This window comes from Equus asinus, chromosome 19 (genome assembly GCF_041296235.1).
Source record: "Equus asinus isolate D_3611 breed Donkey chromosome 19, EquAss-T2T_v2, whole genome shotgun sequence".
Classification (NCBI taxonomy): Eukaryota; Metazoa; Chordata; class Mammalia; order Perissodactyla; family Equidae; genus Equus; species Equus asinus.
Window position 1 is genome coordinate 27,387,558 of NC_091808.1, and position 27,250 is coordinate 27,414,807.

A 27,250-nucleotide genomic window follows, 5' to 3' on the forward strand; every position below is an offset into this window, starting at 1 on the left:
CAGTAGACCATGGATGCATTTTTAGATAACATCAAACTTATACAATTAAGTAACTATAAACCTGAGAATGAGGTAGAAAGCTTTCCAGAAAGTTTTATCATGTTTCTAAAAGGAAAAACAGTGATACCATTTGCTATAGAATTACTGCCTTGTTTAGTATACCTTCCATTCTGTACATTTTATATTCTTTAGCTCCGAAGTGCCCTTGCAATGCATTTGAAAAAGAAAGACCTACGTATACTTTGGGCACAGAGGATTGGTGAATATCATCCATAAAATTCAGCTTCAGTTTTACTCAATCATTTTGTGCCTCAGGTTTTATAAGGTAAATTTGTTTTCTGAGTGTAAATAATGTAATAATTCCTACAATCATTAGCAATTTATTATGTTATATCAGCTACTATATATATGTAATGCATCCTCATTCTTTTTTAGAAAAGCATTTGTTTTGTTTACTTTTCTCTTTGAATCTCTTCTTTTAAAGATGCAGTTAGAATTAAAGATACCAATAGAATATCATTTTGTGTGTGCATCCAATTTTTTTCCAATAAAATTGTAGTGTGAGCTTCTTTGCTTTACCATCGAGGACTAAGTGTAATTTAGTATTGAGAAGTATTTATATTAATGCTTACATGATTTATTATTAAAAAACTTGTTAACACTGCATGAAAGGAAAATTTATACCATGGTGAAAGTCGTGCTAAGTAGCCAGCACATTCTTAATGAGATTAGTGAATATAAAATGTCTTAAAATAAAAATGCTGTTATTCAGTTTTTATTTCTAATTTGTTATTTTGAAAGTCTAATTTTTAATACTTTTACAGTTTTATTTGTCCTGGGTCATTTATCCATTATTTGTTATGGAAACAGTTCTGTTGGCTTTGCTTTACTTTTTGTTGACTTTATATTCATTCCTTGTATCATTGATGATTCACTTTGAAAGTAAAGATTTTCACACGTTGTATAGGACAGCTATGATATCTTCATGTGTGAGAACATACCCTAATTAAGAAAGCCATAATTACAAGTTGAGCCATTAAACACCATCGAATTGGTGTGTGAGCATGTGGTTTTGGGTTACACCCATTTTGGTAATGTTTTGTCTACCTAACCAGGGATTACACTAGTACCCATATACTTACGTGTGTGTGTACATGCTTTCATTTTAATACACTTGCTTGTTTTTGGGGCATTCATTCACTAAATATTTATTGCATGACTATCTGCTGTGTGCCATACAGTAAAAGTCCTAGGGATACAAAGATGAAGAAGACAGAGTCTCTGCCTAATAACTCACAGTCTAGTAGGTGAAACATGCAATTATTTAAAATATCACATAATAATGCAGTTGTGTCCAGTTGTTTGAATATTTGCTTTTAATAGCTGTCATAGTTGAAAAAGATGCCTCATAAAGATACATAGATCCAAAGGAAAGGAATGTAATGTTGGCTGTGTTTACTAAATCTTGGTACTTTTTCAGTTCTGTCTACCAATAGTTCAAAGGTTCTTCTTGAAATCAGCTAGTAATTACCATTTTTCCTAATGTCAAGTAGTTATTCCTACAAACTAATTGGCAGGTTTGTTTTTGAAAGTTTGTAGCAGGTTCAAAACCGACTAAAATTCTTTGTTTGATAGATTTAAAAGCAAATAAAAATTTGTTCTCCACCTTTTTGAAGTGTGTTGATATGTAACGTTTTAATTAATTTTATTTTTACTAATTATTTTATTTATTTTTGGCAACAATTAACATTTTTTCAAAATACTTTGTACATAACATGAGTTTCTTTCAAAAAGCATTTATTTTCACATTTGTTGCCAAAACATTATATTTCCTTTGAAGGAAAGATTGTATTTATTCTCTAACATTTTCTAGAAAATGTAATACAGCTACCTTTCATCAAAGAGAACAGCAAATTTAGAATATTAGAGTTTTTGTTTAAAATGTATAGTTTATCTTTAATAACTCTTTTTAAATATTTTGTTACCGCATAGCCAGCAAACTGCTAGGTGAAACAAAAGATATGGGGGATACTCATGATCTCTTTAAAATTTTTGTAAAAATTGTATTTATGATAATAGATAACATAATATACAAATCTGTTTAACCAGGAACATAGAAACTGGAATATGTTGCAGATAAAAGAGTAGTAAATCTGAAGGACAAGTAGAAAATTTTGAGTGTATGTGCTTGATGTGTCAGATGCCAAAGAAAGGTACTGAGAAATATCTCTTGGTTTTGTCAGTTATAAATTGAGACCTTAGCAAGAGCAGTGTCATGGTGTGATGGAGAGAGAAAGATGAGAGCAGGGTGGTAAGAGAACTGAAGAGGAAGAAGAGAAACTGTCAAGATTATACTTTGAAGGCTGCTGATTGTAAAAGCTATAATAAAATGGATGTACAAGGTCAAGGAAGGTATTTTTGTTTTTAAGATGGGAGAAATACAAGCATCTTTGCTAGAACAAAGGGAAGGGAAAGAGCCAGAAATGAGAAAGGTAGAAATACATATTATAAAGTTATGGAGGGATGTTATGACAGGAGAAGATACACTTGTTCTTTGAGAGTGGCACAAAAGAGATTGAGATGGGTGTAGATGCAGTTGTTTAGAAAGTGACTGTAGCCAAGTTAAGAGTGGGAAAGGATGCTGGGGAAGTTAAGTAAAGGTTTGAATAGATATTGGCAAGTACAATATTGCCCCTTTCCCTTCATTTCCCTCCTCTCCTCTCCTGTTTTTGTAGCATGAGCAGCCCACCCCTGGAGAAGGATGTTATGTGGTTTCTAAGTTGTTTTTTTTAACTCCCTTAATTATATTGTGAAAAGTACTTAATTGATACTTGTAAAACTAGTTAAGAATTTAATTTAAAAGTATTCTCTCATTGAACTTTTTATAAAATAAATGTGTAGTGAAATTTTATAAATTTAACAGATTATTGTACATTACATTTGAGATTACCATAGATTTTGAAAATTAATTGGAGACACAATTTTATATTATAGTAATATATATAAAGCTTTGATTTAAAGCTATCTGTGTTGGAGCAATGTGAAATTTATCTATTTCTAAGCCTTTTGACCCTGAGAATAAAATGTCAAATGAAGCCTAGTTTTATTTCTCGTGTCTTGTTGTTTTTCAAATATTGTTATTTTTTTCTTCACATCTAATTATGCATGAAGAAAACGTCTTTCAGACTCAAAGCTTTTCAAGAGTAAGGGTGTAGTCTGTTTAATGTTATTCAAACTTGACACTTAACCACAAAGCACTTTCTGAAGATATCCCCATTAAACATATCAATATTGTTCATCTTATGTATTTAAGTAAATGTGAAGGTAAGAAATTTCATCATTTGAATAAGAATTTTTAAAATTCTGGTAAAATGTACATAACATAAAATTTAGTATTTTAACCATTTTTAAGTCTTCTGGCATTGAGTACATTCACATTTTTGTGGAACAGTCCCCATCATCCATCTCCAGAACTTTTTCCATCTTCCTAAACTGAAAGTCCATACCCATTAAACAATAGCTCCTCATTCTCTCTTCTTCCCAGTCTTTGGTACTGCCATTCTGCTTTCTGTCTCTGTAAATTTGACTACTTAGGTGCCTAATACAAGTGAAATCATACAGTATTTGTCCTTTTATGACTGGCTTCTTTCACTGAGCATAATGTCATCAAGGTTCACCCATATTGTAGTATGTATCGACATTCCCTTCCTTTATGAGATTGAATAATATTCTGTTGGTGTACAGATCACGTTTGTTTATCCATTGATCCTTGGATGAACATTTGGGTTGTTTCTACCTTTTGGCTGTGAATAACACTGCTATGAACAGGGGTATAAAAATATCTGTCCGAGTCCCTGCTTTTGAATATTTTAGTGTTTATTTTGAAAATGAGAAATTAGTGAATGTTGTTAATGATATTTCCAAGTCGAAAGCTAGGAAAAAGCAGGAACCCAGAAAAATAAAGCAAGGCACAGCAATCTACTTTTGTCTGAGGCCAAATTCTGAGAAAATTAAGTTGAGGCTTTGATAGCTTTGTGGGAAAGGAAGAGAAACTTAAAGCCGAATCCAGAAAAATCGAGTGAAGTTTTACTAGCTTGTGGAGTGAGAAACAGATATGCCTCTGGTCGGGAGATGAAAGGACAGCCTCACCATGTTTAGCTGGGACCGCCCTCCTCCAGGGATGCACCCTCGCAGTGAACATAAAGCTGAGGAAAGACTGCTTTCCCCCTCCCCACCCCGGCGTAGGGTGGGAGATTGGTCTTGGTGCTGAGCAGAGCAGAAGATAAAAGGAAAACAAAGCAAACCCGTCTTTGAGACAGTCTGACCATGGTGGGGATTTTCACAAGGATTGTCAGTCCAGATTTGCATAAATGTGTCGTCCAAGGCATCCCTAGTTCAAAATGCTTCTGGAATGGCTGATACTCCAAGGTAGACAGCAGAGGCCAATGCAGATCCTCTCTGGAGGAAGGCCCCTTCTTTCTCAACCCCGGGAAATCCTCGGGAATGGTTTTTCAAGGGCAGTGATCACCACACAGTCAAATATAATCAAGCATGTGAGGAGACAGAGCAAGAGAGTAAGACTAGGAGAAAATAACAGATAGCAAAAACAGATGATAAAGTTTTCAGATACTAGAATTATCAAACACTGATTATTTAAAGCACAGTGCTTATTCTGATAATAAAAATAAAAGATAGGCTTGAAAACACCTGCAAGGAAGAAACTGTAAAAGTGATGTAGCACATCTGGAAAAGGTCCAAATAAAACTTAGGAAAATACTGAAATTAAGGACTTAAACAAGTGAGTTTGGCAGCAATGTGGACACAAAAGAGTCATTTAAAAAATGTGGAGAGCATATTGAGCAAGTCCACTGTAAGACTTAATTGGAGACCTGGAAGATGAGAGAAAGGATGAAGCGGAAGCAATATTTGAAGAGGTATCAGCTAAAAAAAATTACCTGATCTTGTGAAAGACACCAAATTTCTGAAGCTGACGACAGATTCCTGAGGAGGACAAATAAAAAGAAATCTCCCCCTAGAAATATAGAGGAAAATGTGAAAACAAGACAAATGGAACAGTGGGCGTAGGGGAGGAGGAAGACATTACCTTCATTGAAGCCACTGTTTGACTTACAGTTAACTTCTCAACAATAATTACGGGAGCCAGAGTACAGTGGAATGATATCTTCAGGATGTTGAAAGAACTGTCTACCTAGAAATTCTCTTCTCAGAGAAAACATCTTTCAGGCGTGAGTGTGAAACAGATGTTTTCAGACATTAAAATGGAGAGAGCTTGTCACTGGCAGACTCTAATTAAGGATAACCATAATGAGTGTGCTTCAGGCTGTGGAAGGTGATGATCCTACACTGGTAATTTGAGATGCAAGAAAGAATAAAGAACAAGTAAAATGGGAAATAACTCTGTGGGCATCTGTAAACAAACAGGAGTAAAATATGTCTAGTGGGGTTAAAAAAAAGTCCATGGCAACAATAGCATATGGTTCTAGAGAAAGGTAAATGGATTCAAATTGTTCTCAGGTCCTTGAATTGTTCAGGAGGCCCGTAAAAGTACTGATTTAACTTTCCATCTTTCTTAAGTATGAAGAGGAGGTACACATAGAGGAGGGGGCTTCTTGGGTGCTAATAATGTTCCGTGTCTTGGCCTGCGTGGTGGTTATGGGAGAGTGGAGGAGTAGGAGAGGCATTGCTTCGTATTTACAGGTTAATCGTGAGATAAATGTTTTATGTACTTACCTATAGGTATCTTATATTTCACAATAGAAAGTTAAGAAAAATAGGGCACAAATTATATACTTCAAAAAGGATAAATAGAAGATACTGTGGTTGTCATAGTTTTGAAAAAATATTTAAATGCTGTTTAAATATTTTAAATCCTAAAACTGAGCAAAATTTGACTAGTTCCACACTGTTAAAATTATAGCCGTAAAATATCAAAATTTTAAGATGGGAATGCCACATTAAGTAGGAATGTGATATTTAATTTGTTTAATTTGTTGAAGGGGAAACAAAGAGAATTGAATCTCATTTCAACATGTTACTTTAAAATTTAGTGATAGAAACTGATACAGGTATTGATTTTATAATCCTTCCTCTTTTCTTTTATCTGTCAAATCTGTCTTAATCTAGGATGGCTGCTCTGTCTTTTCCAATGAAAGCATTCATACATACTTGTGGAAAGCAGATGAAGAATGGCTAAAGAGAAGGACCAGTATCTATAGCATATTTTTAGTTGTCCCCACGACCTGAAAAGTACTGGTATATTCAGTTGTGAAGTTTGAGGTACATACTCAGCTGAAATGCGTAAATTAATACAAATGTCAGACCTAATAATAGCAGTACAATAATAGGAATTTGCAGAATGTTTGTAGATACAGGCAAAAGTATATTTCCAAGTAAGGAAATTTGGTAATTTACTGTGATAAATAATATATATTTGCCTTGTATGTTCTTAAAATTGTCATTATGGTGTCTAAATATTTGTATTCTCTCTGATCCAAAAATTGTATAAAGTCTTAACCAACATTTGACATTGTTCAGTGTCCACTCTAACCAAATTTCTACATCATATTATCTTAAAAGGTCTGTGTTGGGTCTCTTAAAATGTAGTGTGCCACTCAACAGATCATGACTAAGAGTTAAGTGTATGTCGTGCAGTAAACAGACCAGTTGTTGGGAGACAGTATATGATTGTGTGACAAGTAAAGGAGATAGTATATATAAATCTCTTATGACATGGCCTGGCACATAAGATGCTGCCTGCCTCATAATATTAGCCATTGATATTTTATGTAAGGACATAATGTGTATTAAAATTGTAGATATAGTCTGTTATTTCTTTTACACCCTAGGCAGTGTACTAGTCACTGATTTAGAACTATTCTTACTCTTTTAAACAAGTGCTTCCGAGTGGCCCAAGTTACGATAAGGATTTTGAGGGCATATGTAGGGCCTCACAGGCCAGCTATTACTGACGACATTCATTGTGCAGATACATACTAGGAGCCACTGAGGTACCATTTATCTTTCCATCATATCTCTTGGGAAGATGTCAAACTGCCATCCTGCCTTTGTCCACCTAGTTTGTGTGGGACCCTGTAATTAAATCAAGCACTCTAAAATTCAGGGTGAACACACTGTTGGGTTTTATTCTCATATTACATAAAACATAGCTCCTCAAAAAACCATCTTGGGACATTTAATCTCTTCCCCTCCCCCCCAAAAAAAGTTTTACCTTTTGTTTATTCTTAATCAATTATAGTGTTTTTTATAATTTAGTGGTTTCAGGGTAACTTGTGGTTATGGGACTATATACATTTTTACATACTCTTTTTGTTTTAGACGTTTTGTGACCTTGGGCAAATCACTTAATCTCTTTGCATCTCATTTCTTTATCTTTAAATTTACTGGGACACAAATATTTTCTGAAGTAGTTTCTAGTGCTAATATTCTTTAATTAAACATTTATCTTTGAGGAATTCCATTTTCTCAAACAAATGAACGATAAAAGCATAAAGATTTCAATACAGCCTAAAATGTGTATCTTTTTGTAACATCACTGTTCTGCTTGCTTTGGACGTAATAATTTTATGTGAGTTTCAATCAAGAGATTTAGTGAATGGATAGAAATTACTCCACATGTCTTAGTAACTTTAAAGCACAATCTAGAAGTTATTACGGAAAGAGATACCCAAGACAGAAGGAGGAATGAAGATTCTACTCAACTGCCAAAAATTTTCAAATAAACCATTTGGGAAGAATTAAGTAAAATTTAGTACATTCTGCCTTTCTTAGATGATACTGAACTTAATTCCGTTTTTCTTTGATGACTCAAGCTCATCACTATGACCAGATCCTCAGGAACTATTGAGATGAATAGGTGTAGATCTGTAAACGAGTCCACTTAGTAGTCAACAAATACCGCATGAGGACTTCAGTGGCCAGGCACTGATTTGGGCACTGGGGATACGAGGTTAAACAAAAACAGATGTGGTCTCTGTCCACTAGTTTGGGAAAAATGACGTCAACCAAATAATCACACAACTAAATGTGTAATTTTAAACCCTGATCAAATACTATGAAGAAAACTCATTATTAAGAATATCACTTTGGAGTCAGACAGATCTGAAATCACTCTCAACTCTGCCACTTAGTAGCATTGCGATTTTGGGCAACTTTCTGAATCACAGTTAATGAGAACAGTCTGATTCCAAATTGTTGTGACCATCAAATAAGATTACAAATGTGATATTATTTTGCTATTTTTTTACTTGTTTGTTGTCTCTCTGCCTGCTTGAGCATGTAAGCTCCATGAGAGTAGGAATTTTATTTTGTGTGTCTTCTTAACTGCTATTTCCCTAGCATCTGGATCAGTGAGAGTCACATTTTGGGCACCAATAAATATTTATTGAATGAATGAAATGTCTTTCAAGATTTCTTGCAGGTAATCAGCATTCCATAAAAAATATTTTGCTCTTATTTGTTTTTTCTCCCCCATAGTCTGATTGATATTTTAGTTGCTGCTCTCATGGCTGTCTCCTGTAGTTCTGCTGCCTCTCTTCTGGTTTAACTCTGACTAGAAAATCAGATGACCAGAGTGGTAGAAGTATCTGTACTAGATTAAGAGACATTCTCTAGTAGGAGAGAAGGCCTCTCTTAACAGTAACAGGAGTAAGCTTTTGTGCATGGACTTAGTGAGATCTTTTTTGGTTATTTAAAAGGTTTTTGCAATTTCAGCTGTAGTCTGTTCACTTGGAGTTGCCAGATAAATAATCTCATAAGTGAAGTGTTACAGTTCTAATAAAGCATATTTATTCTAGCTTTATATCATATATCACAATTTTTGTATATAATTAGGTTAGAAGAAATTTAAATTTTGAATTTTTAAAGTTTAGCCACCTATTCTGTATATTAATTTTTAGTGGACCACATAAAACTTACTGTTTGATATATATAGATAGATAGATAGATAGATAGATATTTTTTTTGCTAAGGAATATCAGCCCTGAACTAACATCTGTGCCAGTCTTCCTCTATTTTTTACATGTAGGTCCTTGCCACAGCATTGGTGACAAGCGGCGTAGGTCCGCACCCAGGATCAGAACCTGCGAACCTGGGCCACCAAAGCGGAGTGGGCCAAACTTAACCAGTAGGCCATGGGGAGGCCCCTGATATAATTTTTGAAAAGTGTTTAGGGTCATTTTTATAATATCCTAATGATCTGTTCTCACAATGTCTGAAATAAATTCACCTGGTTAATTATTTTCCAGGGCACCTGTTTGCCCACTTGTTATTCATTGATTCCCAATCCCCATATCTTGTTTAATGGCAGTATCTCTCAGAAGTCAGATGTTTTTTAGTTTTATTAATCTTGGCAGCAGGATCTAAGATGAGTCACCAGAAACCGAGCAACTGCAAAGATTGAGTGTTCAAACAAATGAAGCATTACATTTTTTCATCATAGAGAGTTAGTGGCTTTTAGATCTCACACTCTAAAATGAAGATGAAATTTTGTAAATGGATCCTTGTTTACCCCATGGGGTATTATCTCTGAGAAAGTGAATTTCTACCTGAAATAACGTCTAGATTTTTATGATGGTGGTGGTGGTGTATTTTTGCTTTAATGAGTCCTAAGATATGATATGAAATTAAATTCCAATGAATCACTGCCATGCTATTTCGACTAATGGTAATTATCTCATGAAATGCAACCATTCTTTCTAATTGGGTATCATGATTGAAAAACTGCAGTTATATTGGCAAACTAATCACATATAAAGTAATTCTTTAACCCTCATAATATTTGCAGTAGTCACTTCTCAGTTATGAGGAAGGATTGTTTATTAACAGCATATTCCAGGCTGCTAATAAAGCATAATAAAGTGAATTCGCATATTTTGAGCTTTAACAGTTCTCCAGATTTTGCTAACTCATTTCAGCTATTTCATTTCCTGACACATTTTTTTCCTATGGACTTTTTAAAAGCAAATTCTATTGGTAATTTAACTGTAAATATTTTTGTATATTTCTTTGATAAGCTCTTTTTTTAATATACCCACCATGTTATCATCTGCTTATTATTCTTATAATATTAGCCATAATTTGTTACTATCATGAAATTCTCTATCCATATTCAGATTTCCCCAGTTGTCACAAAATTATCTTTTTATGCTTAATTTGTTGTAATCAGGGTCCAAACAAAGTCCATATTACGTTTGGTTATTATGTCTCCTAAGTCTCTCATTCTCGAATAGCCACTTAAAAATGTATTAGAAGTTCTTAATACAAAAAAGAAGACTGTAACTTTTAGATGATGTTTTTTCTTTTTATAAAAATAGTACAAGCTCATTGTAGGAAAACTGGCAAATTCACAAAATACTAAGAAGAAAGCGGAAATCACTTATATTGCTAAGAGTATGTTTACTTCCTATCATTTTTATCATTATTTTCATAGTTGAGATCTATTGAAAGCAGTTTTATTATATCTCACTTCAATAATATTATATCTGTCATTTTATACTTAAAATGTTTTTTCCATTTTAATGGCTGCATTAAGATCTACCTTTTTTTTTAGAAAAGGTATGTATTTTAATTTTTTTAGAGAGACCACTCTAATGTAGAATGCCATTTTACAGTCTCCTTCAACACATTTTCTTGTTGTTAGGGTTGAAGAGACTTGTATTTTTGAGTAAGGGGTATAGTTCCCCTACTTAATACCCCGAGTGGAAGAAATGGCCTGGTCTAAGCATTGTTTTCTGTGTACCAAATAATGCCTGGATCTTGATCCATTGGTCATTTGAGAGAGGTGTTTGCTTTTGCCATTTGGAGGACAGGTAATGCCCCTAGTGGGCCATTGTCGTAAGTTTATATAAGTCCTATTTTGTATAATTTCTTTAAAATTGGTTACTGCCATTCTCTGTCGTTGAGTTACCTGAGTGTGTGATGCGTTTGTTTCTCCAAACACTATCATGGAAAGAGAGGATAGTAAATTCCACTATTGGCAGGACTTTGGGCATGAGGGAAAGTTTGGGAAAGACTGCTGCCTCCATTAGCTGCTGTAGGTCGGATTCGTCAGAGAACTCCAACTCGTGAAAAGGAGACACTTGAAACAGAGATTGCAAGTCATGCAAAAACAATGATTTTAGGTGTATTTTTATGGATACATTAGTTTTCTAGGGCTGTCTTAACGAAGTACCGCTAACTGGGTGGCTTAAAATAACAGATGTTTATTCTTTCACCGTTCTGCAGGCTAGCAGTTCAAAATCAAGGTGTCAGGCAGGGCCGTGTTCTCTGAAGTTTCTAGAGAGGGGTCGTTCTTTGCCTTTTCCTAGCTTCTGGTGGCTGCTGGCAGTCATTGGCGTTCTTTGGCTTGTAGACCATCTCTCCAGTCTCTGCCCCTGTCTTTACGTGGCATTCTTCCCTGGATGGGTCTCCTCTTTATCTCTGTGTCTCTTATTGTAAGTACATCAGTAATTGGATTAATGGCTCACCCTAATCCAGTATGACCTCATGGTACCTGATTACATCTGCAAAGACTGTATTTCCAAATAAGGTCACATTCTGAGATTCCTGGTGGATATAAATTTTGTGAGGACACATTCAACTCAGTACAGTGGGTGTGGGTATTTGTGTAAATGAGTATATGGGGAACTGAGGGAGCTATCATAATCTCTTTGGGAATGTACGTTCTAATTCTCTTCTCCTTTTTTTTAATACTTTTTTTTTTGGTGAGAAAGACTGGCCCTGAGCTAACATCTCTTGCCAATCTTCCTCTTTTTTTTTGTCTCTCCCCAAAGTCCCAGTACCTAGTTGTATATCCTAGTTGTAGGTTGTTCTAGTTCTTCTGTGTGGGATGCCACCACAGCATGACTTGATGAGCAGTGAGTGTGTAGGTCTGCGCCCAGGATTCAAACAGGCGAACCTGGGGCTGCCCAAGCGGAGTGCATGAACTTAACAACTCAGCCACAGGGCCAGCCCCTCCATTGTTGATTTCTGCTTTTTCTTAAGTGTATTTAATGTGAGAATGGGTGAATGTGGGGAAATGTTGAAAACTACTGGCCCAGAACAATCTTTTTAAATACTGCATTGAATACTTACTATCTGCTGTTCCTTGAAAATAATGGATAAAAATAACTTCTTGTAGTCTTTTCTATGCTTTTATGCTTCTAGCATTCTAAATTTATAACCAGTCCCAAAAGTTTTCTATTTACTAAAACTATTAGAGCAGAGCATCATAATATTTATTCCAGTCCTTCTAAGAACACACTTTGGCTTATGCAAACGGTTGTTGAACACTTGAGTAATTTACTGTGAAAAATTCAAGACTATCTTTGACTGGGTTTATGAAAAAAATAGATTGAAATTAGACTATTCTTCCACATCCATCCACCATGACCACCACCACCAAATGACACCAAGGGGTTAGCTAATAGATGTCCCTGTGTACCTATATCTTTAGATTATTTTATTTACTAATTATGCTTTAAGTACATAATGTTTACAGAAATTGATTTTGGTAGTGATTTATAATAAAATATCAGGTAAAAGATTAATTGACTCACTTCCAGGCCTTAGGTTCCTGTAGTAATCAGAGTATAGGAATACAGTGTTTAAAAATGCACTTGAAGTTTTCCATTCATACTCTATAAAAGCAAATTGAGTGCCTATTGTTATCCATAAATATCTTAACTGCTAAAATTTTCCAGAATTGTAAGTGAAAACCAATGATTTCAGAAAGTTATTAAATAAGAGAAATTCAAGTGTTAATAAAATGTGAACTCAAGACTTTTTGATATTTTCTTAGATAAAGCTGTCAGTCATTTTGTACTTTTTAGATTAAAACAGATTTTTTAGACTTGATTCATGCCTTCTCTTTTACAAATCAAACCATCTTATAGCTCTCATCTGCTTATTATTATTATAAATTTATGATGGGCATACTTGATTTTAAGATAAAATAAGATACATCATATCTTACTATCAAAAACTAACTTTTGTGATCAAAGAATGATTTAGAATGGAACTCAAGGCAGTGTAAATATATATCTTTCTAAAAGCTCTCTTGTAAGCTTCTGTTTAGGGCTGCTTTTGGATCTTAGGGTAAAATGTTCAATATTTACTCATCCCACTAAACTATTTATTTAGGTGTAGTATATGTCATACACGCACTGTACAAAGCACAGAGCTGGAATGACAAGCCTGACAATATATGTGTATATATTTCTCCAAATATTTATAGCATCTGCTGTTTGCAAGGTACAACATCGGGAACTTCTGATACAAGCATAAACAAAACACAGTCTCTGCACTAATTACAGCCTAGAAAGGATGACAGACATAAAGCAGATTATCATACAAAGAATTGTAAAGTTATCACCATGAAAAATGTCTGAAAGAAAGGTGAACAGTGCTGTCAGAGCTCCTGAGAGGATTTGACTGCATCTTTGGAGAGACTACACAAGGGCTCAAAGACTTCCCTGAGGAACTGACTTTTGAACTGAGAGCCAATGATTATTGGAAATTACGTAGGTGAAGGAGGATGTGAGAAAATTCCAGGAAGCAGAAATAATGTATAATGGGTGTGGTACTGTAGAGTGTGAGTTATTTGAGATGAAAGGCCGTGTACCTGGAACACAGAACAGGAGCGAGTATGATGCAACATGAGGCAGGAGAGAGAGCAGGGGCCGGGCCTATTAGAGCCTTTTACATTCAGGATTTGAGTCCTTTTCTCAGAGCAATGGGAAGGATTTGAGAGATTTTAAGCAGTGTGGGGATGGGAAGAAAGGATATGAAAGGATTGGATTTACTTTCCCAAAAGATTGGTATAGGTGGGATTGGAGAGGGAAAAGTGTGGTTGAACGGAGACCCATTACAAGGCTGTTGGAGTAATACTGGCACAAAGTAGCTTGGATTATACAGTGGAAATGGAGCAAGGCCTAGGTCTAAAAACCCATCCTTACTGCTCCCCACAACCCCCAAGTGTTTCATTCATTTTAAAGCCAAATTATGCTATCTCCTTATAACAGAGGATCTAGGCTATCCTTTGGGGGATTTTTGTGGCTCTCTGATCAAAAACTTCCAGTTGGAAATCTAAAGAAGTGTAACGTGTTGCCTTACCTGGTACTATCCCACTTGTAAGCTTGCTATTTCAAGTCCAGTGGTAATTATATATTGATGTTTATTGATAATTGTCTCGATAATTATATTATGACACTGGCGCATTGCATCCTCAGTTTCTGGGGTTTCCTAAGTGTACCTACAACTCAGTGGGAACACTAAGTCTTATCTCTTACTGAAATGTTCTTTCCCTCCTGGGTTTTCACTCCCTCCCTCTTCTATTATTACTACTTTTTTTGTTTGAATGTCATGTGATGATGGTGTCTTATGTTGACTTATCAATGATATCTTTGTCTTAAGTTCTTGTTTTACTTAATACTGAGTTACCTAGATATTCTATTATTATCTCCTGAGGAAAAAGCCTTAGGTTATAGAGTCATGTGAGCAGGGTTGTTGTCTTACAAAGAATTTCCTCATAATTTTCCTCTTGTTCTGCTTTTCAAGGAGGTGCATTGATTGACCCTCTCTTTAGTGTAAAACACTATGCAAAATAAGTGAATTTATCAGTGATTTGCAGTAACTCTTTACAACAACCTCATCAATTATTTATAAAAGTGGTTCGTGTACAGTGTTAGCTTTGGTGAGAATAATGTGCTTTATACATTGATTAGTAGTGAAATAAAGAGATGTCACGTCTTTCAGTTTCAGTAAATTCCCCCATTTGTTTGAGAAGGATAAATTTTTATCACACTTTGCAAGGATCCTTAATAGAAAGTGTTAGTCAAAAGTCATCTAAGGGTGAATTGTCTGCAATTGGGAACATAAGTAAAGAAAAAAAGAATAAAATCAAATTTCTTTCTTATGATAATGTCAGCCACCTTAGAAATGTGAAAATGTAACATTTGGTGACACAAACGACAAGCTTTCCATTTATCTTTAAACCAGCTTGTGGGCCTCTAACAGTTCAAAAGCTGTGTGCCGTCCTTCCCTAAGAAGATGGTGGCTCACATTCTCGAAGGTTCAGTCTCAGTGAGGAAGGTAACTACAGGCTCACTAACAAGGAAGAGTTGTAAATAGAGGAAGAGTTAGTTGGCTGGCCTCAGGCTCTCAGAAAAAAAGCTCTGCATTCTCCCTAGGCGCTCTGCAAGCAGTGTCTCTTTTAAGGAGCCAGTATAATCTGCCTAAAGGTGTTTCTAACTTGCTGCATGAAGAACCTCTTTTTGTGCTGGATCTACTCCTATCTTCCTGGATCCTAGCTCTCCTGACTTGATCACCTCTAATCCCTACTACCTCCTGAAACCTGTCTTCTTCCTGACCTTGACTCGCTTCTGTGCCAGCCACCTGCCCTTCCTGGTGCCTAACTTGATACTGACCATCGTCCATGCCTTCTGCTCACTCTTAACATGATAGCCCAGTTCCATGGCTGGTCTCTCAAGAGCAGACTGTTACTTAGCACTGATATGCTTAAAAGTCTTCATAGTAAAACATATGCTGTGTTATAGAAAGTAACGTCAGGATATGAGATTGAACCTGTTAATTTGAGGGTAGCATTGTATCCTTAAAGCTTTCTCAGATATAAGATCTTTAGAACGTTTATTAACTGGGGCTTAAAAACATTCTTGACTAGAGCTCTCTGAAGACTAAAGTTAGTATTTTAAAAGTGAAATAGTTAACAGCTCTTCTCCCTGCACTGGTCTGGCCAATAGTACAAACCCACTTATGTATTTGTTGAATGTTTGATAGTCACCAAATTCCATATTTAATTATTCGCTTGGTTTCACCAACATAAGCCATTAAGATACGTTTGTTTCTGGTTTCTTATTGCTGTGTAAAGCACTCTGAATTACTTACTTTATCAACAAGCTAATAGAGTATTTTATAGCAGCCATAAATATGACTCAAAACCAATGATCTTGCTATAGAAAAACCATATCTTATGTTTGCCATTAAACACCAATTCTACTTGAACCAAATAGCACATTTGGACGTTATATGTTGATTAGCAGTATCGCATATAGAAGATTCATTTGTTGATGTTAGAATACTAAACTGACTAGCTTCTGTCTATATAAAGAAGGTTGAAATTGGTACATATACTGCCTGAAAAGCTTAATTATTTTGTATGTCATATACTGGTATGAGTGAAATTAAATTTATGTGGCAATGAGCATTAACTTCCTCCTGATGTTCTGAGGTTTTGAAATATTTATATATAATATTTAAAAATTAAGATGAAGAATAATTATTAAATTAATATGCTTATTTTCATGTGTAGTTTGTGTGCTCTGTTTCACTATTTTATAATTGTGGCTTCTGTATCATCAGAAGTTTAAAAAATTCCTAAAACATAGATGGATTGCATCTTTGTTTCAAAATTCACTGAAATGGTACGTGGTGCTTATTTAAGAGCAACTAAACAGTTATGAGACTTTAGCCCTTTTTAAACCTATAATCCTATGTAATTTCAGCCATGTGTAAAAAGAATTTGATGTAAATAGTTACAACACTGTGTACTATCTGTGAATTATTGATTTACAATGAACATTTACATTGTACTAATGAACTCAATGGGATCATTTCTAACCTGTGAGATATTTGTTTTGAAGGAGAAAATAGAAATATAAATTGTTTTCACAACTTGAATATGTAGTTCCCCATTAATATGGGTTCTTTCACCAATTATTACCACAAAATTGGCTAAAATTAATACTCTTCTGTCATAATGGATCAAGGCAATTTACATTTAGTTTTCTTTGTCTTGTTTGTTTGTTTGTTTTGTTTTATTCCCTCCACTCCTCAATTATTTCATGGCATTTCAGTGCTTCAGAGAATTTAGATGAGCTTTCTTCCTCCAGTAGCTGGTTACTGAACCAGAAGCACAGTAAGAAAAGGAGAAAAGACAGGACAAGATTGAAAGCTCCATCCTTGACTGTCATGAGTACAGCAGCTCGAACACGGCCACTTCAGAGTTTCCACAAGCGAAAACTCTACCGATTGAGCTCTACCTTTTATTGGACTCCACAGGTAAGGTTGCCTTTGGGAAAACATCAGCAAAGATTTTACCTTCAATATATTTCACATAAGAGAGGATATGGATCGTACAGTTATTTAGAATAATGACATCTAGAAGGCTATAAATATATAGTTTATAAATGACCTAATAGGTATTGACATAAGTGGAATTTAATAATTTTTCAACATAGCAGAGTATTCTGAAACTTTTCATATCTCCATTTTTTGTAATCCTTTGTTATTCTTAAACTAATTTGAGGGACAATTACATAGCAAGGTGATTTTAAACTTTACTGGTAAGGGTAATAAGGAAAACACAAAGGTACTACCTGTTTGTCTTTTGCTTAGCAAAGAAAAAGGTAAAGAAAATCTGCACAGCTGTCAGCTATTTGGGAGGAAACGACATTGCTCTCCTTTTTAGATTTGGTACTTGTTAATTCTGGTGAGCACTCCTTTTCTTTTTTCTAGGATATAAGCAATTCAATTTTAGATGTCCATCTTTATACTTTTTACAAAGTAAATATACTCCATTAGAAGCATTCATTTAGAAAAGTGTATTTTTTATTTTTTAGCAAAATGTTATGTGTACATCTTTCAGTGCATCTCTCAACACACTGTGGTTAAGGGCAAAATAAGTCATCTCTAGTTCTCATTGTATGACATGCTTTTTTTTTCCTATTATGTTTTTAAATAATATGTCAAAGGAAAGAAATTCTCTTTGATCTATCTATACTATCATTTAATATTATTTCTGATGATTACTACGTTAACTATGTTAAACATATTTGTATAAAAGTCAAGATGCTGTTTCGTTAGAAAGCATTTTTGAGTTTGATTTTGTAGGATCCAGTTATAAATAGGAATGTGGATTCTGACAAATTAGTTTTTATTAATAGATTGATTTTTACCATTTAGTAGTTCAGTTATTATTAGTATGCCCCCCAACTTGAAAATTCTTTTTAATGGTTTTATTTCAGAATTTTAAGAAATTTTACATAATCAAACTAATAATGAAAATAAAAAATATTTTTATTTAAAGTTTTTATATATAAAATCATATTTTATTTAATGATTTTTATTTAAAGTTGCTATAAGAAATAGGTAATATTTTTGAAATTGATTTTATATTTTCATAGTTACAAATAGAATTGTCTATCTAAAATATTTTACATATGAATATACTATAACATTCTGCCTGGAAGTAATCTGCTTGAGTAATTTAGGGGATTTGCTAGATGTTACTAAAATACTACATATGCCTTGATAATGTAAAGATTGGCCTGGAAAGGTGTAAACAAATTTAAAACTTTCAGCAAACAAAGGAAGAAACAAGTGTTGGACTGTTGTTACTAGTACACCAAATAATTTGTCATATTCTAGTCACAATGCTGAGCATTTTCAGTATTTTATTTAATCCTCAAATATGTAACTGTGAGGCATTATTAATTCCACCTTTAGTTGCAGAAATTGAGGTTTGGGGAGATTAAGTAACTTGCCCAAGGTCACACAGCTAGTAAGCAATAAGTCTGGTTCCAAAGCCCATGTTCTTACTCATTACATTGATAACAACAAAAATAAACCAAACTTTTTGTGTGCTTAAATTCAGTAAAGGCAATATATTTGGGGATTGAGGAAGGGGCTTTGTGTGGTTAGAGGTACAGTCATGCACCACATAATGATGTTCTGGTCCATGACAACCCACAAAAATGATGCAGATCCCCTAAGATTAGTACCATGTAGCTTAGGTGTGCAGTAGGCTATACCATCTAGGTTTGTGTAAGTGCACTCTGTGATGTTCACACAACAACGAGATCACCTAAGGATGCACTTCTCAGAACGTACTCCCATTGTTAAGGGATGCATGACTGTAGTAAGAAATGCATCATAAAAGATGGGCTTTGAAATATAAACAGAATTTTGAAAAGGTATGGAGGAGATAAAGAATTTTAAGTGAATAATTGGAACAAAGATGAAAAAAATGATGGAGAATAGCAAATGCCCCACTTCCAACTTATCTCTCAAATTGGCAAGATAATAGTTAATTACCTTTCTGAACTTAATAAATCTCATTTCTCTCAGGATGCCTTCCTTTGACATCCCCTCTGTGGGGTATATATTGATATAACACCCTGTGTTATAATAATTGATTATTTTATAATAATCCATTTATTTTTCTGTCTTCTCATTACATTGTAAGTTTTTAGAGAATAAGGACTATATACAATAGTCCCCCCCTTATTTTTGCTTTTGCATTCTGAAGTTTCAATTACCCGTGATCGACTGTGGTCTGAAAATATTAAATGGAAAATTCCAGAAATAAACTTAAGTTTTAAATTGTGCCCCGTTCTGAGTAGCGTGGTGAAATTTTGTGCCATCCCACTATGTCCCTCCTGTGACATGAACCGTCCCTTTGTCCAGCATATCCTCGCTGTATACGCTGCCTGTCTGTTAGTCGCTTAGTAGCTGTCTCTGCTATCCGATCGAGAGTCATGGTACCACAGTGCTTGTGTTCAGGTAACCCTTATTTACTTAATGATGGCTGCAAAGGCCTAGAGCAGTGGTGCTGGCAATTTGGATATGCCAAAGAGAAACTGTAAAGTGCTTCCTTTAAGTGAAAAGGTGAAAGTTCTTGACTTAGTAAGGAAAGAAAAAAAATCATATGCTGAGGTCACTAAGATCTATGGTAAATTTTATTACAGTATACTGTTATAATTGTTCTATTTTATTGTTAGTTATTGTTGTTAATCTATTACTGTGCCTAATTTATAAATTAAACTTTATCATAGATACTTAACAGGCATACCTTGGAGATATTACAGCTTTGGCTCCAGACCACTGCAATAAAGTGAATATTGCAATAAAGCAAGTCACACAATTTTTTTGGTTTCCCAGTACATATAAAAGTTATGTTTACACTATGTGGTAGTCTGTTAAAAGTGCAATAGCATTATGTCTAAAAACACAATGTACGTACCTTAATTAAAAAGTGCTTTAGGGGCTGGCCCCATGGCCTAGTGGTTGAGTTTGCATGCTTCCACTTTGGTGGCCCAGGTTCATGGGTGGTTCCCGGTAGCAGACCTACACCTCCTGTCAGCAGCCATGCTGTGGCGGCATCCCACGTACAAAATAGAGGAAGACTGGCAGAGATGTTAGCTCAGGGCGAATCTTGCTCAGCAAAAAGAGGAGGATTTTCAACAGATGTTAGCCCAAGGTGAATCTTCCTCAATAACAACAACAAAAGTAGTTTATTGCTAAAAGATTGTAGCCATCATCTGAGCTTTCAGAGAGTTGTATGTAATCTTTTTGCTGGTGGAGGGTCTTGTCAAAAGCGCACCATCTGCAAAGTTCAGTGAAGTGAAGTGCAATAAAACGAGGAATGCCTGTATAGGAAAAACTGTATTTATATATAGAGTTTGGCATTATATCTGTAGTTTCAGCATCCATTGGGCTTCTTGGGACGTATCCCCTGTGAATAAAGGGGAACTATATTCCTGAACATACGAGGCCTTCAAGAGTAACTGTGCAATAGTATATGCTCAATAAGTAATTGTTTAATGTGTGAAAGAATTGGTGTGGTAGAACGTAGGAAGATATTTAAAAGGCAATAGAGAGTGAGAACTTGTGAGTGTGTGTTTCCTTGATTTGCCTTGTGAAAGTTCCAATGGAACTTTCTGTAATGATGGAAATGTCCTATAAATGTCTGTGCTGTCCCATACAGTAGCTATTAAATCCATGTAACTATTGAGCACATGAAATGTGGCTAGCAGAACTGAGGAACTGAATTTTTAGCTTGTTTTCTTTTCTTTTATGTTTTTTGGTGAGTAGTATTCCATTGCATATGTATATATACATATCTTCTTTTTTTAATTATTTGATGAGGTCATAGTTTATAACATTGTGAAATTTCATTTGTACATTTTTCAGTCACCACATATATGTGCCCCTTTACCCCCTATGTGCACCCCTCAAACCCTCTTCCCCTCTGGTAACCACTAATCTGTTCTCTTCGTCCATATGTTTGTTTATCTTCCACTTATCAGTGAAATCATATGGTATCTGTTTTTCTCTATCTGGTTTATTTCATTTAACATAATATCTTCAGCGTCTGTCCATGTTGTTGTAAATGGAACGATTTGGTCTTTTTTTATGGCTGTGTTCCATTGTATATATATGCCATATCTTCTTTATCCATTCATCAGTCAGTGGGCACTGGATTGTTTCCACATCTTGGCTATTGGGAATGATGCTGCAGTGAACATAGGGGTGCGTAAGTCTCTTTGGATCGTTGATTTCAAGTTCTTTGGATAGATACCTAGTAGTGGGATACTGGGTCATGTGGTATTTCTATTTTTAATTTTTTTTAATGTTTTTTTATTTTTATTGAGTTCAGAGTAGTTTATATCATTGTGAAGTTTTAGTTGTACATTATTTCCTGTCTGTCACCACATAACTGCTCTATTTCACCCCTTGCGCCCATCCCCCACCCCCTTCCCCTGGTAACCACTGAACTGTTTTCTTTGTCCATGTGTTTGTTTATATTCCACATGTGAGTGAAATCATATGGTGTTTGTCTTTCTCAGTCTGGTTTATTTTGCTTGGCATAATTCTTTCCAGGTCTTTCCGTGTTGTTGCAAATGGGATGATTTTGTCTTTTTTATGGCTGAGTAGTATTCCATTGTATATGTACACCACATCTTCTTTATCCAGTCATCAGCCGATGGGCACTTGGATTTTTTCCATGTCTTGGCTATTGTGAATAGTGGTGCAGTGAACATAGGGGGACGTATGTCACTTTGGGCTGTTGATTCCAAGTGGTTTGGGTAGACACCCAGTAGGTGGATAGCTGGGTCATATGATGTTTCTATTTTCAGTTTTTTGGGGAATCTCCATTCTGTTTTGCACAGTGGCTGCCCCAGTTTGCATTCCCATCAGCACTGTAGGAGGATTCCCTTTTCTCCACACCCTCCCTAACATTTGTAACTTTTTGTCTTTGTGATTATAGCCATTTTAATGGGTGAAAGGTGGTATCTTAGTTTAGTTTTGATTTGCATTTCCCTGATGACTAGTGATATTGAACATATTTTCATGTGTTTATTGGCCATCTGTATATCTTTGTAAAAATGCTCATATCCTCTGCCCATTTTTTGATCGGGCTGTTTGTTCTTTTGTTGTTCAGTTGTGTGAGTCCCTTATATATCATGGAGATTAACCTCTTGTCGGATATATGCTTTGCAAATATTTTCTCCCACTTGGTGGGTTGTCTTTTTGTTTTGATCCTACTTTCTTTTGCTTTGCAGAAGCTCTTTAGTCTGATGAAGTCCCACTTGTTTATTTTTTCTTTTGTTTTCCCTTCTCTGAGAAGACATGGTATTTGAAAAGATCCTTTTAAGTTCGATGTCAAAAAATGTACTACCTATATTATCTTCCAGAAGTTTTATGGTTTCAGGACTTATCTTCAAATCTTTGATCCATTTTGAGTTTATTTTTGTGTATGGCGTGAGATAATGGTCTACTTTAATTCTTTTGCATGTAGCTGTCCAGTTTTCCCAACGCTATTTATTGAAGAGATTATCTTTTCTCCATTGTATGTTCTTGGCACCTTTGTCAAAGATTAGGTGTCCATAGATGTGCGGTTTTATTTCTGGGCTTTCACTTCTGTTCCATTGATCTGAGTCTCTGTTTTTATACCAGTACCATGCCATTTTGATTACTGTAGCTTTGTAGTACATTTTGAAATCAGGGATTGTGACGCCTCCAGCTTTGTTCTTTTTTCTCAGGATTTCCGTAGCAATTTGGGGTCTTTGGTTGCCCCATATGAATTTTAGGATTCTTTGCTCTATTTCCATGAAGAATGTCATTGGGATTCTGATTGTGAGTGCACTGAATCTGTGGATTGCTTTGGGCAGTATGGACATTTTAACTATGTTTACTCTTCCAATCCATGTGCATGAAATCTCTTTCCATCTCTTTATGTCATTATCTATTTCTTTCAATAATGTCTTCTAGTTTTCATTGTATAACTTCTTCACCTCCTTGGTTAAATTTATTCCTAGATACTTTACTCTTTTTGGTGCGATTGTAAATGGAATTGTCTTCTTGAGTTCTCTCTCTGTAAGATTGTTATTAGAGTATAGATATGCAACTGATTTTTGTATGTTGGTTTGGTACCCAGCAACTTTACTGTAGTTGTTAATTATTTATAATAGTTTTCCGATGGATTCTTTAGGGTTTTCTATATATCAGATCGTGTTGTCTGCAAACAACAAGAGTTTCACTTCTTCACTCCCTGTTTGGATTCCTTTTATTCCTTTCTCTTGCCTAATTGCTCTGGCCAAAACCTCCAGTACTATGTTGAATAAGAGTGGGGAGAGTGGGCATCCTGTCTTGTTCCTGTTCTCAGAGGGATGGTTTTCAGTTTTTCCCCCATTGAGTATGATGTTGACTGTGGATTTGTCATATATGGCTTTATTATGTTGAGGGAATTTCCATCTATCCCCATTTTGTTAAGAGTTTTTATCATATATAGCTGTTGGAGCTTGTCAAATGCATTCTCTGCATCTATTGAGATGATCATCTGGTTTTTATTCCTCATTTTGTTATTGTGGTGTATCACATTGATTGATTTGCGGATGTTGAACCATCCCTGTGTCCCTGGTATAAATCCCACTTGATCATGAGGTATGATCTTTTTGATGCATTGCTGTATGCGGGTTGCCAATGTTTTGTTGAGGACTTTTGCATCTATGTTCATCAGCAATATTGGCCTATAGTTTTCCTTTTTTGTGTTGTCCTTATCAGGCTTTGGTACAAGAGTGATGTTGGCCTCATAAAATGTGTTAGAAAGCATTCCATCTCTCCTAATTTTTTGGGATAGCTTGAGAAGGATAGCTCTTAAATTCTCTCTGAAAGTTTGGTAGAATTCTCCAGGGAAGCCGTCTGGTCCTAGGCTTTTATGTTTTAGGAGGCTTTCGATTACTGTTTCAATCTCTTTACTTGTGATTGGTCTATTCAGATTGTCTCTTTCTCCTTGATTCAGCTTTGGGAGGTTGTGAGAGTCTAAGAATTTATCCATTTCCTCTAGATTATCCATTTTGTTGGCATATAGTTTTTCGTAGTGTTCTGTTATAATCCTTTGTATTTCTCTGGTATCCATTTTTATTTCTCCTTTCTCATTTCTAGTTTTATTTATCTGAGCTTTCTCACTTTTTTTCTTTGTAAGTCTGGCTAGGGCTTTGTCAATAGTGTTTATCATCTCAAAGAACCAGCTTTTTGTTTCCTTTATCCTTTCTACTGCCATTTTTGTTTCAATAGCATTTATTTCTGCTCTGATTTTTATTATTTCTCTCCTTCTGCTGACTTTGGGCTTTGTTCGCCTTTTTCTAATTCAGTTATGTGTTTTGAGATTGCTTATTTGTTATTTTTCTTGTTTGTTAATTTGAACCTGTATTGTGATGAATTTCCCTCTTCGTACCACTTTTGCTGCATCCCATATGAGTTGGTATGGTATGTCTTCATTTTCATTTGTCTCCAGGTGTTTTTGATTTTTCCTTTAATTTCGTCATTGAGCCATTGGTTGTTGAATAGCCTGTTGTTTAGTCTTCACATCTTTGTTCCTTTCTTAGGTTTTTTCTTTTTAGTTAATTTCTACCTGTTATTATTTCAATCTTTTTAAATTTATTGAGGCTTACCTTGTTTCCCAACATATGGTCTCTCCTTGAGAATGTTCTGTGTGCACTTGAGAAGAATGTGTATTCTGCTGATTTTGGATGGAGTGTTCTATATATGTTTGTTAAGTCCAACTGGAGTAGCTTTTCATTTAATTCCACTGTTTCCTTATTGATTTTCTGTCTGGATGATCTGTCCATTCATGTGAGTGGTGTATTGAGGTCCCCTACTATTATTGTGTTATTATTAATTCCTCCTTTTAGGTTTGTTAATAGTTGGTTTATGTACTTCGATGCTCCTGTGTTGGGTGCATAGATATTTATAAGTATTATGTCTTCTTGATGGAATGTCCCTTTGATCATTATATACTGCCCCTCTTTGTCTCTCTTTGCCTGTCTTATCTTGATGTCTACCTTGTCTTATATAAGTATTGTGACACTTGCTTTCTTTTATTTGCCATTAGCTTGGAATATCGTCTTCCCTCCCTTCTCTCTGAGCCTGTGTTTGTCACTGGAGCTGACATGTGTTTCCTGGAGGCAGCATACTGTTTGGTCTTGTTCTTTAATCCATCTCGCCACTCTGTGTCTTTTGATTGGAGAATTCAATTCATTTACATTTAAGGTGCTTATCAATATATGAGGGCTTAATGGTGCCATTTTATCACTTGTTTTCCAGTTCTCCTGCATTTTGTTTTTTTCTCATCCTGTGTATTTTGGTCTACCAATTGAGTTATGTAGTTTTTTATGATGCGTTTTTTTGTTTTCTCCTTATTTATTTTTTGTGTCTCTGTTCTACTTTTTGTTTAGTGGTTACCACAAGGTTTGTATTCAAAATCTCACGGATAAGGTGTCCATTTTCTGGTGGCCTCTTATTTCCTTAGACTAAGCTGATTCAGTCTCCTTCCCCGTCCCCTCCTAAGTTGTTTTGTCACATCTTATTCCATCTTGTGTTGTGAGTTTGTGATTCAAATGACGAGATTATTTTTGTTTTTGGTGTTTCCCTTCCCTTTATCCTTAATGCTATTCTTGAGTATTTGCTAATCCTCTCTGATGTATAGCTACAATTTTCTGATTTTTATCTACCTGTTTATCTCCTTACTCCATGCTTTGTAACCGCTTTCTCACTTTTTTTTTTTTTTCAAGTATGGGGGCCTGCTTGAAGATATCTTGTAGGGTGGGTTTTGGGCTCTGAACTCCCTTAGCTTTTGTTTATGTGGGACTGTTTTTATTTCTCCATCATATCTGAAGGCTATTTCTGCTGGATAGAGTATTCTTGCCTGAAAGTTTTTGTTCTTCATAGATTTTGAATATATCATTCCACTCTCTCCTATCCTATAAGGTTTCTGCTGTGAAATCTGCTGAAAGCCTGATAGGGGTTCCTTTGTAAGTCATTTTCTTCTGCCTTATTGCCCTTGGAATTCTTTCTTTGTCATTCACTTTTGCCAGCTTCACCACTATATGCCTTGCAGTAGGTCTTTTTACATCAACAAATTTAGGAGATCTAGTAGCCTCTCCCACGTGGATTTCCATCTTCTTCGCCAGGTTTTGGAAGTTCTCTGCTATTATTTCTTTGAATAAGGTTTCTGCTCCATTCTCCTTTTCTTCTCCCTCTGGAATACCTATAATTCTTATGTTGAATTTCCTAAGTGAGTCGGATATTTCTCAGAGACTTTCTTAATTTCTTTCTAGTCTTAGTTCTCTCTCCTCTGTCTGGAGCATTTCAATATGTCTAGCCTCAATTATGCTGATCCACTCCTCTATGATGTCTGCTTGAGCATTCAGGGAATCCATATTTTGTTTTATCTCTTCCATTGTATCTTTTGTCTCCAATATTTCTGATTCATTCTTCTTTATAGTTTCAATCTCATTTGTGAAGTAGCTCCTGAACTCGTTGACTTTTTTCTCTACATTCTTTTAACTTAGTTTTTTGATGATAGCTATTTTGAATTCTCTGTCATTTAGATGACATATTTCTGTGTCCTCAGGACTGATTTCTGGGTACTTGTCATTTTCTTTCTGGTCTGGAGACTTAATATAATTTTTGATACTGCTAAAAGACATGGCTCTGTTTTTGCCCATCGTGGTGGTACTTGGTCTCAGTTACTGCCTATCGCTGCTGGATGGGGGTCAAGCACTGCATATTCTGAGCCTTCTTTCTTCAGCCGAGATCCTAGGCACTGGAGCCAGTGCTGGGTGGGTGAGGGGGAAGGACACAGTGTGCTATGTGCTCTTGGGGTTTGCTCTCTTTGCCCTCACTATCTGCTCTCCTGGGATGTTGGCTTGATGAGGTTACCCCTGCATTCGCTTTCACCTCACTGGGGGCTCTCCCCTAGGCTGCAGGGCACCTCAGGGATCTTTGTGTTCCCACGAACGGGCATCCTCTCCCACTTTCCTTCCCTCCCAGAGGTTCACCCATGGTCCCAGATCCCTGGCTTTTGGAGAGGAGTAGAGTTTTCTCTCACCCCATTCCACCTCCTCCGAGAGGGGCTGCAGCCTCTCCAACC

General features: G+C 35.5%; 1 protein-coding gene across 18 annotated transcripts in view; it reads left to right on the forward strand.

Moving 5' to 3' along the window:
• Positions 1-27,250, forward strand: part of KANSL1L (KAT8 regulatory NSL complex subunit 1 like) — a 138,463-nt gene that overhangs the window by 61,077 nt on the left and 50,136 nt on the right. For 8 of the 18 annotated variants that reach the window (XM_070489861.1, XM_070489853.1, XM_044746655.2 and 5 more), the window contains one exon: positions 16,890-17,094. In XM_070489861.1, coding sequence (XP_070345962.1) covers positions 16,890-17,094 — 205 coding nt within the window. The remainder of the gene's footprint in view (positions 1-16,889; positions 17,095-27,250) is intronic. The other 10 variants (XM_070489856.1, XM_070489864.1, XM_070489862.1 and 7 more) reach the window with 2 other exon arrangements.